Source organism: Sprattus sprattus (genome assembly GCF_963457725.1).
Source record: "Sprattus sprattus genome assembly, chromosome: 19".
Taxonomy (NCBI): domain Eukaryota; kingdom Metazoa; phylum Chordata; class Actinopteri; order Clupeiformes; family Clupeidae; genus Sprattus; species Sprattus sprattus.
The window spans coordinates 4,820,331-4,838,102 of record NC_137917.1 but is presented as its reverse complement, the minus strand read 5'-3'; the positions used below and the strand labels follow the sequence as shown (position 1 = coordinate 4,838,102).

The window sequence follows — 17,772 nt, the reverse complement described above, 5'->3', positions numbered from 1 at the left end:
TCACAATACCTCAAGGTCAGACTCACCTCTCTCAAGGTCACACTCTGGGGATGAGGCGCCACTGCACTCGCTGCGAGGGCCCAGGATGGGGGAGATGAGGCCGAAGTCTGACAGGGACACAGTGCTGGGCAGGTCCAGACTGCAGGGCCGGGTGGAGGGGGTGGGAGAGGAAGAGGAAGACGACGAGGAGGAAGAGGAAGGTGATGGGGTGGCTAAGGTGAAGGGACAGGGCAGCTCCAGGGGACTGTTGGGCCCCGAGCTCAGGCTGCAGGTGGACTGGGTCTCGGAGTCCTCCTCGGACAGTGCACAGGTACTCCGATTCTCATCCTCAAAAGTCTCAGAGGTCACTGTGGACAGAGAAAGTGGAGATCACTGTAAGACCACAGCTACATAGGCATCACATATTGCTAAATTACTGACAAGTTGAGGACAATGAATAAATGTTAATTGAAAGTTTGAATGCTGTGCAGCTGTGACCATCTGTTGAAGTCTGTGCTAGGAAGGTCAAACTCTAAACATATTAAAATGAGAATCACTGACCAAGGTAAATATGCAGCAAAACCTGATGCCACAAAGGTCACTTCCCCTTGAGGCGCCATATTGGTCCTGTGAGGACTTGTATAACAACTATGCCCATAAACTCTTATCTCTGTGACCCAATGACCCTGTGAACTTTGCCAGTGAACTCTGAACAGCCAGATGACAGAAATCATTGTCTTTGTATTATTTATGTTGGCCTTCCTTACTGTTCATACGCCTTGCCTCCCAATGTACCTAAGTAACAATGTCTCAGGCAGGGACTAGAGGCTTGGAGAGAAAACTTACAATGGAACACACTGGTTCAGTTCACGACAGATGCTGTTTCAATTTATAACTTGTTGGAAAGTGCCTCGTTGAAAGGCTCAATCAGTTACTCAACAATAAAACCTTTCCTCATCACTCCCAAAGGAGTTTTAACTTGTCCCTTCAAGGGAGAGAGAGTGTGTTTTTAATTGGCAATTGGCCATTCACTTGGTTTTCTTGGATTCAAAGTACTTGAACTTTGCAGGAAGTCTTGCTTCTCATAAGGTAATTCATTCTTAGTTGCACATTTGAGCTCTGCCCACATCAAAGTTACATCACTAAAAGTAGTCAACAACCAGCCAGAACACTGAGGATGAACAAAATGTGTCTGTGCACGTCCACCCGAAACACAAGCAGGGAACACAAACAACTTAATCTACTCTGATAATACAATCCAAACAGGACACAGCAAACAAGTATTGCATTTACAGGAGCTTATATGCACAGTGAAGTCCTTGAATTAGAAACCACTTACAGGCTAATGCAATTGGCCTGCCTTAATTGTGAATGTACAATCCAACAGATCCAAGAGAGGACAATCATGTTAAATGACTGTTAATAATGTGCTTGGCAAGGCCTCTAAATGTGCACGCTCAACAATGCAGAAGATGAGAAAGATCAGACTTGATCTTGGGCAAGGATCTCCCCAGATGTGGACTTTTCATTCAGTAAACCATATCATTAGTGAATTTGTACCCCTGAAGCATACAAGGAGCAATTGTTGGGCTGTGTAATGGGGGATATTAGTAGGTTTCTTTATTTATCCTGATGTTCACTCACTGGAAATGCCATCTGACTCCAGCTTGAAACTGGCGACATCGTCTCCCGTGACACTGCCTCCGTCGCCCTCGGCACCCACTCCTCGTTCTCGCGGGCCAATGACAGAAGAACGCCGGCGCTCGTGGATCTCATCAGAGATCATCTCCAGGTTCCTCAGAGCTGTCTTGTACTCCCCCTTTGCCTGGCTAAGCTTACCTTGAAGGTCATCCACATTTTTCTTCAGTTGCTGGAAAAAAGAAGCAGTGGTCCATGAAGCCATATTGTATTCATCCCATCTAAAGGATTTTACAGTACAGCCAAGGGACTTTTTCTGGTATTTGAGATCTATGTGTGGTGATACAGTGTTTTTGCCATTCAAAATCCAAGAGAGAATTTATGGAGAGTAAACTGTAACAGGAATTATTAATACATTTCACTTCTATATTATTATCATTTCTATTATAAAAAAAATCATTACAGAATACAGAATGTGAAGATTATCTCTCTACCACTCAGTAAAGAGCCTCAATACGGTGGCTTTCATGTCAAACTACAAAAATATAGTATGAGTGACACCTATTGTAACATCTAGACGCCCATCTAAATGTAATCAATTCAGAAAGTTACTGGGGTAAAAATGGACAAGAGATGTGAATTGTGTCAAAATCCAATCCAATAAAGTGTCTGACTTGCTACATCTGCCTTGGAACAAAAACAGAGGAGAAATTTCACAAACCTCCAGCTGTAGGTAGTACTTTGCCTTGAGTTCAAAGTAAGGCCTAGGGGAAAATGAACAAGCAGAGACAGACAGACAGACAGACAGACAGACAGAGAGAGATTAAAAGCGTTAAATCTTCTATGAATAGCACTGTGCATATTGCTATAGCAACCGTTTACAAAGTGCTGCCACATTCTGCCGGCAGAGGCAGAGGATTAGAAAGAGAGAGGGAGAGAGAGAGAGAGGAGTTGAGAGAGAGAGAGAGAGAGAACACAGAGATAAGCTTCACAGAAAGTCTGCCTCCGCACTGCACCCCCACATCTTTCATTATGTTTGCGTTCGGTCTGTCCACACACAGCACAGAGGAGACACGCTTCCTATTGATGCTTGAGCTCCTTGGAAGCTAATTGGCACGGTACCTTCCTTCCTAGTAAATCGTTCTTTACGAGATCTTTAAGGGTCCCATGAAGGGCGTTTTCCACATCAAAACATTTCATCCACAGAAAACATTTTAATGTAATAAACCAAAGGTCACATTATCAGTGGGTTCTGACCAAAGCCAAACATCTCTTAAAAGGTTAACAGACGTAAGCTCAAGAGAACCAGACGTCAATGAGACTTCATATGTACCGTATACCTCCCTATGCCATTCTCTCCCATTCAGAAATTGTATGTAGAAGTGTAATTAAAGTAGACTTAGAATACTTAATGCTGTAGTACAGTGATTAAAGTGAATTAGCCTGGAGGACACCTCTGTAGTACACTCAGTAACAAGACACTTTGGGGAATTGGGACCATTCTAGCTTGGGACCTCCTAAAGGACTTTCCATCATTAAGTAATATGGATAGCTATTGGCAGGGAAATCACTGATTTATGTTGTCCATTCAGTGTTGGGGCTATCTGGACAGTGTAGTTATCTAGAAAATGTGCAAATGTATTGCTAGCAAACAAATCCATATCATTATACAAAACCAGGCCAACAACCTTTCCTGTCCAGTTAAACTGGTGTAGGTTTGCAGTGGTTCACTCACTTTGACTTGTTGATGGTGCGTTTGAGCTTCTTCTCCAGCTGCTTCATCCGGCCAATGGCAGCGTTGTATTTGGCTGCTGTGTCCTTGTGCACCAGCTCACTACGTGTTTTTATCTGCTCTGCCTCCATGACCTGCAGTAATAGAAAAACACCAGAAAATCAACAGATCTATATGAACAGTGAACACAGGGATTTATTTGAGGTCTCCAAAAAAACTACATTTAGTTTAGTTTCTTGTACGCATGACACATTTGACATGCTCTGTCTGTGGACCTATAGGGGCTTTAATGGCGGGTGTGAAGCCTTACTCACCCTCTGTGTGGCATGGTTGAGCATCTCCTGCCAGGCAGAGTCAAACTGGCGTTTGTCATCCTCCAGCAGCCTCTGCTCGGCCAGGGCGATGGTCTCCTTGGCAGCTCGCAGCACCTCTGTGGCCCTCTGGAAGTCCTGCGTAGCTCTCTGGGCCTCCAGCTGAGCCTGGGGAGCGGGTAGAAAACCAGGCCCATCAGCCAGACAGACGAGCAAACAGGTTAATTACAATGCCTAGCAGCAAGAGGACCACCTGCCTACAAGACCAGCTGGTCAGGTTCCTCTCCCAGCAGGGTTAGACCTGATCAGTCAGACCAGAGAGGGAACTATTTGTGAGAGGGCCCATAACATGACAGCTTGGTGACAGCTACCCTTCAGTCCCAGATATTGTCCCTTTACCGTGCAGCTAAGAATGGTTATGTCTGAATTGGTTATGTCTGTCAGCAGTTTTGGAAGAAGCAAGTGGAACTGGGGAGGATAATTGCAGTGTTCCTAGGTGTCTTTTTTTAATTTTTTATATAAACAACAAGCTAAACAAAGAGAACCAGGCGTGAACTACAGTGATGACTCAGACCACTGTGTAAACCGACTGGCATCCCTTTCAGTTTCTCCTCCATCTTGGGCAATACCTGCTTCAGACTTTAGTCCACTATATAAATACTTGGTGGTTTTACATAAGGGGCTTGTGTTGTATGTAACCTGAGTAGGGAGTAGAACCAGGCTGTGGCAAATCATTACACAAGCACAAGCTGTAATGGCTCCGTCATGGCCCACTACTGTAAGTCAGCATCACAGGTTTATCACAGTCATTACTGCACTGCAGAAGCAGGTCACTGAGCCTCAGAGCACCCTGCTGTATCTTTATGCTGCAGCTGGTGGTTATGAACGACTGAGGTGGAATTTGGATGCATGCTGCACCCAAGCACAATGGCATATGGTAAAATATACTTTAAAATGAGAATTTTGTGACTGTAAGTAGAATGTCATAACACTGTGTATTGACACAATATGTTGAACTTTGTCTTCAAAGTGAGTCAACATAGAATACGAACATTTCTGTGCAGCCAAATCCACAGCAAAAGTAAAGTCTGTAGTAGTAAATGTAAAACTCCCAATGCTAGCCAAGCAGTTTCCATGGGGTAGCACATGAAAGAGTTTCAGTGCTATAAGCCCTTCCGTTTTTTCCCTTTTCCCGTCTAATCTGTCAGTCATTACCCCTGACAGGAAACAGTCCTCTAAAACTCTAATACGTTAAGCCATCTTTACCCCTCGGGTGCCAATTCACTCCCACAGCTTTACACAAAACCCACCAGATGCACTCAGAGTAGCCATTTGAAGTGTTACATGACATGACTTCCCCCTCCTGATCTGGTTGCCTGGAAAATGTGTCGTGAAGCAGTGCAAAAACCTCTCCCGTTTGCTTACTGCTCAGTTTTGAAGAGTTTTGAGCTGGTCAGATTTTAGATTAAGTTCCTGACTTGTCGAGGGAAAGGACAGACATGTTTTAACATTGGCAGTGCCTTATGAATAAGTCATCTTGGTAAACACCACAGGGAAGTTGGACATGTCAAAAAGGCAGACTGACCTTCTTCTCAGACGTCTTGATATTGTCATATTGACATAAGTTAGAGGAGAAAGGCTTAAAATGTATTGTAAATCAGGTAGTGAAATAAAACTAGACATTCATCACGACCATTTTTTGCTTTCCCTTTGTCAGTCCTTCATTTCAGAGTATGCAAAGACGGTGTTTTTAGAGAAGTAACTTTTACAATAGGTTCAACCCAGGAACCTCAACAGAAAACAGAAGTCTGATGTACTTCCCCATAAAAAAACCCTGGAAATCTGTTTATTCCGGTCAACCTCCCATCAGAAACAGGACCCATGTGGAGCACTGAGAAGCTGCTGCTACAGGGGAGTAGAAATCTCTGCTCAGGGGACGGGGGAAGGCAGGAGGCCGTGATCGCGTGGCCCCTCGGAGATTTGATTTTCCCCTGACCCACAAACAGCTTGTGTGGCAGATGTTCCAAACAGACACCTCGTCTCATGCTTTGATCACCTGACAGAGTTCCTAGAGACACACAGACTACAGAGCTGCACATGCCTGGACGGCCTCACACGGCGTATGGCTATACGTTAGACTGCGAACAATGGCTCTGTTTGTGAGGGAATGGGTCCAGCGTCTGCTTTTGGCTTTCAGCTCATGTGCTGAACCAAATAAGCATCACATTAATAGGTCAGTTCACATTAATTTAACAGTCACTTATCAGACTGCTGTACAAAGTTACGTCTATGCAAAACTCTGAAAGCAGCCCTATCAGTTGTACCTACACCTTCTAAGAATAGAATTCTAATGGGAATTTAACCCATGTGTCTGGCCTCTCCCTGTTCGTCTGAACAAGATAACATGATGGGAGAAAAGTTCATGTTTAAAATTGTACCACAGACTGTTCAAATATAGCCATAACTACCCTGCTTACTTTATTTGCCAGTCTTTACATTTACCTCATCAATGCTTTCTCCTGGTTAGAATGCTCTTGCTAATACTGTTCATTTGTAATCTTCATTTGTAATCTAGGTTTGCTATTTTAGTTGCTCTTAGTTTATATGGGCTGCACATTATACTAACATTTATCTACATGAAACAGACTATTTACATCCGACATGTACAAGAAGTCTTCGTCCTGTTCTTTGTACTAGGCAGAGAATCCTCAGCTTCCCACATTAAATTGCTGACACAGAGGACAACCGTGTGGGAAAAGTGTGGTGTGTCTCGATAGCGGACATGCAACTCTGAAATGTAATTATACAGCGCTTTTCTCATGAATAAACACCGTAGCCAGCGTAACCTGCTGCATGCAAGGTCAGGACTATAGGTACCACCAACAAGGGTTGAACTAAATCAATCATCGACTCTAGTGCTGCATTTAAGGGTAGTGCTGCAGTACTGTATCTGAGCTATATCTAGGTATACAGAAATGATGTGCCTACGAATGGTAGTAAACAGACACCCTCCATACACTCACACGTCTCATGTTATCAGTATCACACAGCACTCCTCCTTTTCTTTCTCACCATTTTCCCCACTTTTTTCCTCTATCATAATCTTCAGTGGACACTTCAGCACTGATAAGCCACCACAGCATTATCTCTCTCCTCTGAGCCGTGACAGTTATTTTTAACTCAGACATCAAAGACACCCTGAAGTCGTGTTTTACGATGACGTCTTGCTTCAGCGAACTGACAAAAGGATTCATACGGCCTTTGAAAAAGTCACGGTACTGGGAGAAAAGAGAAAGCAAATATGAACGTGCACAAAAGGGGCATGGAAGGGAATGGTGTCGGTCCAATTGGTCGGTCATAGAGCAGCCTTTGGCCCTGGAGAGGGACAACACAGAAAAATCTGTCTTTTATTTTGAGCTTTTGTCTGAACTGATGTCAGGTCAACAGAAGGAAAAACAGATGGCGACGGTCATCTTCACTAGCAGATGACACACACCGCCCCCACAACTCAGGCTGGGTATTTAAATGGCTGCCGCCCACCCTCTGCAATCAAATAAGCTTGAAACTGACCTCATCTCAGTCATTCTCTAATGGGAAACCACCACGTTTCTAACCACTGTGTCAAACAACCAAAATAGGTCTGAGGTATGCTAAACTATACCAAGTATACCATTTGACCTAACAATTCACTTTGAGGAGAATTGGGTCATTACACACAAGAAAATCATGCCCCACCCCCCTTGCACTTTGCTGTACATGTGTGTCTCTACTCCTCTGACCCAGAGACATGCTGGGGCCATCAGCCCTGCATCATCATCCCTGAGTCCATGCAGACAGACACAGTGGGATTGAGAGTACATATTCACCCTCATTATGTGTGGATAGATTAGATGCAAAAGTATCTATTCAGTTACAACTGCACAGAGCAATGCATCAATCCATCCATTCATCCATTCATTCATTCATTCATTCATTCAAGAGCACACATGCCTGTGTTCATCGTATACTGTGACATAGCTTTACTAGAAAACCGCTCACTATCACAGTCTTCAGTAGCCCACTGTGATGCTGCATCTTCTAGCTCTGTCTCTTCCAAAGGCCTTGTACTTTTTGCCATTTTGATTTTGAGAGGAAAGCTTGCCAAGCTGCGATCAAGCGTATAGATTTCAGAGCCCCCAATGAAAACTACCGCAGCATTCTGTTGCAAACGATGAAACGGTTTGGGGAACTACGTTAGTAAATGTGAAAAGTGGATCTGGGGCTATTGAATTATTTACCACAGACGGGCGTCGTTAAGGGAGACGTGTTTGATAAAGAGGTGCTTGTGTGCGTCACTCTTCAGCGCCAAGCATAGACATTCTTCAGGGGAAAGTCATCTGATTGGCTAGCAGGAAGATGTAGAGAACAGCCTCTGTATCATGATGTTTGACTTGATGTACTGGCAACCATTCAACAGTTTAGTTAATTAGTTAGTTTTGAGCCTCTTTACTGTAGTGATAAATGGGGGAGGGGGGGGGGATTCACTCCTCATGAAACAGCATGAATATGATTAATTAGCCATCACCACAAACTTGAATCCTTCAGTAGGATCCAAGAAAATGGATGAAAATGAAAATGAACATCAGTTATTCATTTAGAGAGGGAGTAGTGTTGTTAAGTTATTGACAGCAGCATTCTCTCCTTTTTCTGAATGTTTTTTTTATGAAAGTTGAGCAACTTTGATGAAAGATATCCTCCTGACACTGATCACAGTACAGTGTCTGTCTGACACAAAAGCCCAGCAGATCAAAGCTCATGTAAACCTCCCTGTAGCTGCAAACTAATTTATCTTGCCGTCAGAAAATCAGATCACCCACAAAAAAAAGCATTGCGCAGGCAAATCAGATTGACAATGGCCTATATTGAGATCATTTTTATTTATTTATTGATCCCTTCCATTTTATTCCTGGCCTGCATTTCCATTTCCCTTAGATATGACCCACATAAAATCACCAGGCAACATCATTGTCAGTCTGACCAGAGCACCTTCAGTCAGTCCCAGAGAAAAAGCTTACTTATGCTTCACTAGGCAGCTCAGCCAACTGAGAGCTGCAACTTGCCCAACCTAAAACCAGAGCTGTGATGTTTCCATTTAATTTACAAATGACAAGCCATGACAGACCACTCACCCTAAACCACTGATGCAGCTGTATGTGTGCGTGTGTGTGTGTGTGTGTGTGTCTTTGTGCGTGTGCATGTGCATCATGAGTCAAAAAAAGAATCTATAAACCTACTACAGAGAACTGGTTCCAAACCATTGTCGTTATTCATTAAGGGCACTGACAACTGTGTCGCCCTATCCCTTATATAATGTTAAGAGTCCAGGGGTAGTAAAGACATCAGAGACTGATATATATATACACATACAGACATACGTGCACACACACACACACACACACACACACACACACACACACATCTTATAGTCCAGAAACTGAAGCAGCATGTCAGTAAAGGGACATAACCTTTTCATCACAACCCCTCCAGTCCTGGGATACGTCTACTTTGCAGCACACCACCTGCCAAACCTAACTCTTCAGGGAAAGAGAGACCGAGGGTGGAGAGGAGAGAGGAGAGGAGGAGTGAGTAGAGAAAGGTGGAGAAAGAGGTAAAAAGACAGAGAGAGGCAGCGGGAGTAAGAGATTACTCTTTTAGATTGCTTATGAAAGACAAAGACAGAGGAGAAGAGAAGAGTGTATAGGAGACAACAAGAATGCAGTGAGATAAGAGGACTGATAGTGATCCTCTGCGGTGCTGGGGGCCTTGCTGACGCCTGTTCTTTGGCACAGGGCTCTTCGTTCTGGCCCATTTCCCTCTGACCGCCCGCCAACACAGAATTCCATAAATTATCCGGAGTGCTTGCCCACAGTCCATACGCACTGCATCCAATTTGGGGGCATCAACGTGAAGCAGCACAGTTTAAAATGTGCCAAACAGAGATGCTCCTTTTCAAAGCAGTTAGCAGCGTCACCGTCAAGCGAGAGGAATCCTTCCGGAATATTAATGTTGTTTCAGGAGGTCTGTGTGGGGACGTGTCTGAATCCATGAGCACTGCATTCAGCTGCTGCTGCGACAGTCAGACCCCCTGCTGGAGGTCCTAGCCTGACAGAGAAGCAGTTAGTCTTGGCCTTTCTTGTCAGCCAGTCTGAATGAAGCGGAACAGGGGGCTCTCCTGCAGCCAGATAATCACCATCCATAACAGCATGGGCGGGGGGAGCAACCATGGCCTGTGCTCCACACACCTGCCCTAAACTCAAAGCTCATCACCATCACCGCCCCATTTACATCAAACACCACCCCTACTTACCACAGCCAGCTGAGCTCTTCATAGGGGCAAAACAACAACACATCACGGTGCAGGAAGGAAGGGAGAACAGGGTGCTCACTGAAAACATTCTTGTAACAGATAATGGAATTTAGACCTTCATGATTCAAAAGGTAAAACGAAAAACGGACTTGAGACTCCACAGAGACAGTCAAGTCATAAGTAAGGCAGTGCAAGCCTGTGAAGGGGGATTCTTATCTAGGGTGAGGGAGGACTGGAATTGATGCATAATTTATGAGAAGGCTGCAAAAAACATGGCCTCCTTTAGGAGAGAAAAAAAATTAGAACGCTGATAAAGTTTGAGATTTGATGTGGCCTTGCCTGATCTTGGATTAAAACTTCGGTGGAGCTCATGTTCATTCTCAAGATGGAGGATGGTGGTGTGTGAATAACAACCGGTGTGCAAGCCTCTTTCAAAAATCTTATAGTGCACAGCAATAAGGCTGGTGGGGCCTTATGAGAAATATAGGCAATTGCCTAGTGTGCCAAAGCCTTGTGTGCAAACTGTGTACGCCTCAACTAACCCTGAACAACACCTGCTGAGGAACATAACTATTTTCCCATAGTATATCTCATAACAAATAGAGGAACATAAACTCCTCAAAACAAGTTTGGAAACATTTTTTCGGTCGATTATTCCTCCCCTTTAATAATACCAATTGATATTGTATTGTATATCGCGGGAAAGCCTGATTAGTCACCTTTACAGCGAGGTACAACTTGTAAGGATCGTGCATTCGTGGAATGAGCAACACAGCTAACTGTGTGGGTAGCAGCCCAAATAAATGTGCCAAAATCCCCTGCAATATTCTTCTGTTGGTTTTAACTCTTGTTTTGAGTTGCTTGGTGGATTGGATGATTCTCCCACAGTATTTAGGAAAAAACAACACCTATTGGCCATTTTTACACTTTATTCATTTTACACTGTCAGGGCCCTCAGTACCATGTGGAAGATCCATTCACAGCCACAACAGCTTGGCACCTCCTCCTCATGCTGGTCATCAGCCTGGTCAGTCACACACTGCTGTGGGATGGCATCCCATTCCTGAACCAGTATTTGTCATCTGCGCCAAACACTTGAAAATGAACACATCTCTTTGTGCCATTAGGGACGTCCACATATAAAATGAACACTGAACAGATTCGAGTTTCCAACACAGAATAAAAGGGTGTGAGGTGTTGATATTTAGACTCCCCCCCCCCCCCCCCTCTCTCTCCTAAACATAAAGTCCTCCATTTCAGGCTGAAGGGTGATGAACAGTCATTTTGGTGCAGGGTAGGAAAGGGAGACAAGGAAGTGGGGGCTGCAGTCACCGATCAGATAAAACTCCAGCGCAGCCTGTCAGAGACTGCAGACTAGGGCCATGCACAGTGGGAGAGAGAGAGGAGAGGAAGAGAATGGGAAAGATACTTAACACTGTCTGAATTCAGATAATATGGGGGGTTGCTATTTTTGTACCATAAAAATACTCCATATGCAATTTGTTTAAGACCTAGAATCAATCATGCTTTTTGATTTACCATTTGTTTTCGTATTAATGCAAATATGTATCTGGTCTTGCAGTCATCCTAACAAGCTCTGATGCTGACACATACAATAAACAAAGTTGTAATTTTAGCACAAGATAATCTTCTCCAATGGAAAAATCGATGTGACTGAGCGTGCATTCGTTAGCCTATGACTGTTCAATCCTCCAAGAGATCTTTTTCACCCATAGTGTGAAATCTCTTGAGCAGCAGAGGACTGAACATATTGGTTTTCAAGCCAAACAAACAGACCAACAAAAACAATTACAGACGCCAAGAAACACTCTTGCGTCTGATTGCCAGCTTCCACCCCCCTCTGTGCCGGCGAGTATACGCACTCGTCTAGTCAAGCCGTGAGCGGACGTCCATCTCCAGAGCCCCTCTGGCATCACTGCAGTACTTCTTTATCAAGCTCACACACAATGGGCCAGTCACAGTGGGCCCTGCGTAAATGGGCCTCGGGGGACTGTGTGCTGATTAAGCAGACATGCCCTTCCTCCCCAACACACCCTTATCCTTACAGTCCCAATGCATCACTGCTGGGGTGACGCCTGCAGATTTGGCAAAACGCCTCCCATATTACCTCAAGTGTCGTCTGAATGAAAATAAATGAGAATGAATTGTGGCAGCATTGCACCGTTAGATCCTCAATCATTCCTCATGTGGCATACCAATCTAAAAATCTGGAACTATTTCGGTTTTAGATGTATTTTGACTGATTTCGTACAGTCAATTTCAACACCAGCAGCTGGGGCAACATCCACAAGTCTGACACCATATGGAAACTATCCCCCCCAACCTCCACTTGGACACGGACGTGGGCTCACAGACACACCCTTTGACACCGAATGAAGCTGGTTTCCCCTTTGTTTACATAGAATTTGCAGACAGTGACCCTCTCTAAGGGAAGAACAACGGATACAATCCATGAGCTTTTGCGTTCTATCCTATTCCAATTGGTACAGGATGCATTCTTATGGGTAGGACTTTTAACACCCACTGGGCCATGACATGATAAAATGGAGGAACACAAGCTGCCACATTGCTTAACACAATAGATTTAGAGACAGCAAGCCCTTTTATAATTAAGCTCTGTGTCTATCTACTCGACAGCCATGGAGGGGGGAAAATATTTTGAATTTTTCATAGCCAATCCCTGAGGTATGCAGTAACCTTCCCTTGCCAACCCAGGAGTAGTCTCTAAAAAGTCTCTGCCACGTCAGTGAAAAAACTGGGCCAATGCAATATTCTCCCAACCAACTTTTGAAGAGTTCTATAAATCGTTCAAGTTATACTGTGCCCTAGTTTTGCCACAGCAAGTACACCTGTATAGATCCTGAGCCAGAGAGAACTACAGGAATCAGAGGGAAAACATGATGAAAAATGGCATTACAATGTTTTACCCATTTCTGTCAGGGCTTGTTCGGTGACAGCACAAAACCTCCAGTGTTCTTATCTCTTAGATGTCAGCTGCATAGTCCTCATAATAGCGTGACATTTGCAGAACAGGGAACTGAAATTGTGCCATTGTTAACTGTGCTTGTTCTGGCGTTCGGCTCTGAGCCATTTCTCATATCAACCACCGGTAACACAAAGCTGAGGACGCTGATTAGATTACAGTCGCTGGAGATTGCGGGTCATTAACCAATTCCAACCTTTTTCTGGCTAGAGACTAAAGAATGCACGCATGCACCCAAAATACTCTCAGTGCATTTACAAGCACTGTATCATGCAATTTTGAGAAACTGGTGGAGTTCTCTTGGAAATGTAGGGCATCAGAAAAACAACATGCAAAACAATTCTCAATCAGAGTCTGAGCTCTGGCTCTTTGCATACCTGGCGGGCTACCCTCCTGGCCTCCCAGTATGGTTTGGAGTCTTCAACAGCCTTGCCAATCTTCTTCACCAGTTCATCAAGCTGCACTGTAGCCTCCACCAGAACAGCACGAAACTTCTGCCTTGCATCCTAACGGAAGGAAAAGGGAGAGCGTATTACCTGCAACATCACAGAACTTCAACTCATGAAACTACATTAAGGTGAAAGTCATGTTGACCACTTTTGAAATGTCTACAATATTTAAAGTAAATACTTCCAGAGTTCCAGAGAAATACGTTTTACACAGACCAACAAAGCATTTGAGGCATTACTTCTAGGAAGCAAGATTCCATTATGCTTTCCTGAGAAGAGTTGCGTCCATAAGTTCAATTAACTCTAGATTGAATAAACAGGGTATCTACTGTATGTCAGACCAACCACATTGGCAAACAGTAAGTTGAGCAACAGTCTTGGAAAATACCACAAGGTACTCTTTGTGCACAACCGCCGCACATAATCACAGGAATTCATGTAAGTGTATCAAACATTCTTAAAGATAATTCAATTACAAACCATTGACCTATATTTCCTCTTCTCTGACCAAAACATAAGCCCTTTTCTTGGGCAAAACAGGTGTCTTAATGTCAAACATCATGGAAAAACAACAGAAAAAAACATCAATATCATTCTGGTTGCCAAGTCTCCTGAACAACCCTGACAAAATATCTCAGATCAACAACTTGAAGGTTACCCACTCAGAGCACAAACTTATACCCAACATCAATGGTGGAAGATCCCTAATGACCGCTCATCAACCAATAGAGTGTACCAAAGGCTTACACCCATCTGTGAATTGTATGGCTGAAAAACAACAGCACATTCATGACAACATCAGCCAACTATCAACCACCTATGGAATGTATACAGATACAGGGGTCAAATTGATTATCTTTCACCTCCCTTACTCATCTCAAAAAGGGCCTGATATTGTCAATAAAGAACAATCCACCACTAGTGCTGGCTAGTTTGTCACAAAAACTCAAACTAATCTTACCACTTCTTGTTTGATTCCTGGTGAAGTGAAATGTAGGCACCATGATAAAGATGCAACATAAGACGGCGGATCGACAAAATGCTCTTGGTGGAGGCTGGCTGAAATGATAGTGGTTATGAGGTGCTGAACTGTGTCTGTGTGTGCTGATCTGTTCTGGTTCTCTGCTGTCAGTCTTACTGAGAAGTCTGCAAATCTTTATTCAGTGAGGCAACGCCTCCAAGAACCTCTGGGAAAATTCACTCTCTCTCTCTCTCTCCATTCCTCTCTACCTCAGCCTCAATTGCCAAAAATCCACAATGAATTCAAACAACTCACAGCCACAGAAACACAACATACATTTTGGTTACCTATTTTCCCTTCCATTATGAAAACTATCCCTTTTAATTGAGTCACGTCACTAACGTGTCCCACTCCATCACACTAGGGAAATAAAATGGATGCGACCATAATGCTGAGCAAGATCCCTTGCTATCTAGTAGACTGGGCCTAATTTCCTTATTATATTAAGATTCCCCCAAACAAAGGACAAATCTGGGCCAAGCAAGCAGGGGAGCAGAGATGCAGGCCACAGGAGAAAGATCATGTGGTCAGACCTACAGCTGACGGCCGTGTCTCTCGTTTGAGTGGTTAACCTCGTTTATAGAGCTGCGAGTCCTTCACTCAGGCTTAGAACTCAGCACATTTCTGCTTGGCACACATGCAGTACGTTATTGCTGCCAGGGGAAAAGCGGAGTTGTTGGACAACAAAATCCTTCACCTAATCAAAACAGCTGAAACATGAGCGTACAGTACAGCACAAGCAGCTTGGCTCCGGCCAACAAGAGGCCCATGGCAGGATTTGCGTCATTGTGCTGCAACTTATAATGTGTTTGCACTAAGTATGCCATTTAAAAAGCACTTGAAAGCCTCCAAAGATCACAGGATTTGGCTTACACAATACCTCCTACCAGATTCACTTCTGGATTAAGAGCAAAACTGTTGTAAATTCTTTGTAAATTACACTATGTTATAAAATGCAGGTAATTTTACAAGTCAACTTCGTAAGGCCTTAAGGGCTGTTCTTTGTGGAACTTTATGAGGATGTACCATCAGTAGCCTACCTCTAGTTCCGTTTCACATCTATTGATGTCATCAGTGGACTGGTTGAGTTTTTCAAGTTCCCCCTGTTGACAGCAAGCACATTATAACTGACAGATAGGAGTGGCAGCTATCACAATAAACACTAAACATGACAAGAATCATTGTACATTTGCAAATTAAATAAAGTGTATTAATGACAAATGTGTAAAATTGTGTAAACAGATGCAATGTATATTCTCTGGCAAGTTAGTGCATGCCTAAATAGGCTTTCAAATTGTTCATAATAATAATTATTATGATATGACAAAACTAAAAGGAATCTTCACCGTTACAATAGGCCTATGTGTTTGTTTAACGAGCGTGAGGCGCACGTAAATGCATAGATTATATTTTGTATATTGCGGAGAAACATAAGCACTGTAATAGCACATATGTTCACACTATTCATGTGAGAAAGTATATTCGATAAAAAAAAACCTGCTTATTTTATTTTACCACAACTTACAACTTGATCAGTTACAAACAAAGAAGAATCCCTGTCTGTAAATCTGTCGCTTATCAAGGCTGTGCTAAAAAAAAAAAAAAACATTGTCCATACCTGGATTCTGGGGTCTACTTCCTCCTCAGATGATTCTAATTCTTCGTCTGACCTATTTTCCTTCTCCAAACTATCCATCTCGTCCAAATGTCACCGATTTTGTGCTTCAGGACAAAGCCAACCTCATCCAAAAGGGCTGGAAGGAGGCGATTTCTTGGCACGCTTGCACAAAGACGTCAATAGATGATTCTGAATCGCTGTTACGAAAATCAAAGAATGAAGAATAAACAATCAAATGTCGAGATCGACCGTGGTTCGGCATGCATTCAGCTCATCCATTCAGGCAGCAGACTTCACCTTGCGCGTCCTCGGCATGTGCATGGAATGACTGAAAGGCGAGCGAGGGATTTGATTGCGACCCGCCCCCTCAACGTTTCTCAATGTAACCATGCTTTGGGGTTGTTTTAGACCAATCGAGCAGTGTGCTGATGTGTGATTGTTAATCTCGTTCCTTGATTTTCTATTGTCTATATTTAGTAAAACTATCAAAGTGACATCAAAAGCAATTAATGAAAGCTGAAAGGGAAAATATTTTAAACATTTGCTGCCCGCTTTCAGCAGTTAAAGGCCTATCGACTTTTTTTTATTGGTATTAACTATGACATAATAGACACAAGGCCATTCCAAATGCTTTTGACTGGTCCTTTTAAAGGCTCTACCCGCTGTCACGGCCAAGCTGTCTGGAGAGTAGCTTATGCCATTGTCCATAATTTATGAATGATTCTGAGAGATATCATTTCCCCTGCAGCTTCCTCTCTTCTGAAATGAATCCTATACTGTCAAAAGAACTATTGTAATCTAACTACCTGGTTTCCAGCTAAAGGCAATCAAGCTTCAAGCCATTAGCTCAGACACTGGGCTTTGTAGTTTTCCATAACATCCCTCATACTTCATGAACTGTGGATAACACCTGAAGTCTCTATCTCCTTAACATATCTCTCTAAGAACTGAACTGCAAGCTCAGGCAAGATGACTGCAACTTGAAATTACCTAACAAAGAACCTTCAGCTCTGCAGTTGTCCTATAGGACTATACTCCAAGGGCAAGGATAACATCCTAAGGATAATATCTGCAAGGTGTTCAAGCTAAGCCACCCTTATACCAGCCCTCATGAGACCCAAACACACACCTTGTCTTCATTCCTGCTGTCAAATTATAGGAAAATACAGATTGGAGGATTGGATAGTTGTCTGACAGTTATGTAATATAGACAAAGCACCTGGTCACCTTAAGGACACCCGACCGGAGCTGTAGTGCTCCACAGCTTCCAAGAGTGAGATATGACACAGTGGGGAAGCTAAATCAGCACAGGATTTTTTTTTTTGGGTTCTTCACCAATCAAAGCTTCATGGAAGAGAGCCACTGTTGAAAAAATGCTCCACTTTGGTCTCATCAAACCACAGAACCTTCTTCCACTTGACCATGGAGACTCCCACATGCCTTTTGGCGAACTGTAGTCGATACCTTTTTTCAACAGTGGCTCTCTTCCATAAAGTTTTGATTGGTGAAGAACCCAGGCAACAGTTGTTGTATGCAGAGTTTCTCCAATCTCAACTGCTGAAGCTTGAAACTCCTTCAGAGTAGTCATAGGTCTATTGGTGGCCTCTCTTACTAGTCTCCTTCTTGCACGGTCACTCAGTTTGTAAGGACGGCCTGATCTAGGCAGATTTACAC

The 17,772-nt window shown here is 43.5% G+C and overlaps 1 protein-coding gene across 1 annotated transcript; it reads right to left on the bottom strand.

Moving 5' to 3' along the window:
• Nucleotides 1–16,215, bottom strand: sh3bp5b (SH3-domain binding protein 5b (BTK-associated); the record flags this gene model as incomplete). The annotated part of the gene is made up of 8 exons (XM_080857358.1): nt 16,099–16,215; nt 15,521–15,583; nt 13,388–13,516; nt 3,664–3,828; nt 3,353–3,483; nt 2,339–2,381; nt 1,624–1,849; nt 1–347 (listed from the first exon to the last, which is right to left on the bottom strand). The coding sequence occupies exons 1-8, from the start codon at nt 16,174–16,176 to the stop codon at nt 1–3; spliced, it is 1,182 nt and encodes a 393-aa protein (XP_080713484.1). The 5' UTR covers nt 16,177–16,215.
• Between the last annotated feature and the right edge of the window lie 1,557 nt (nt 16,216–17,772).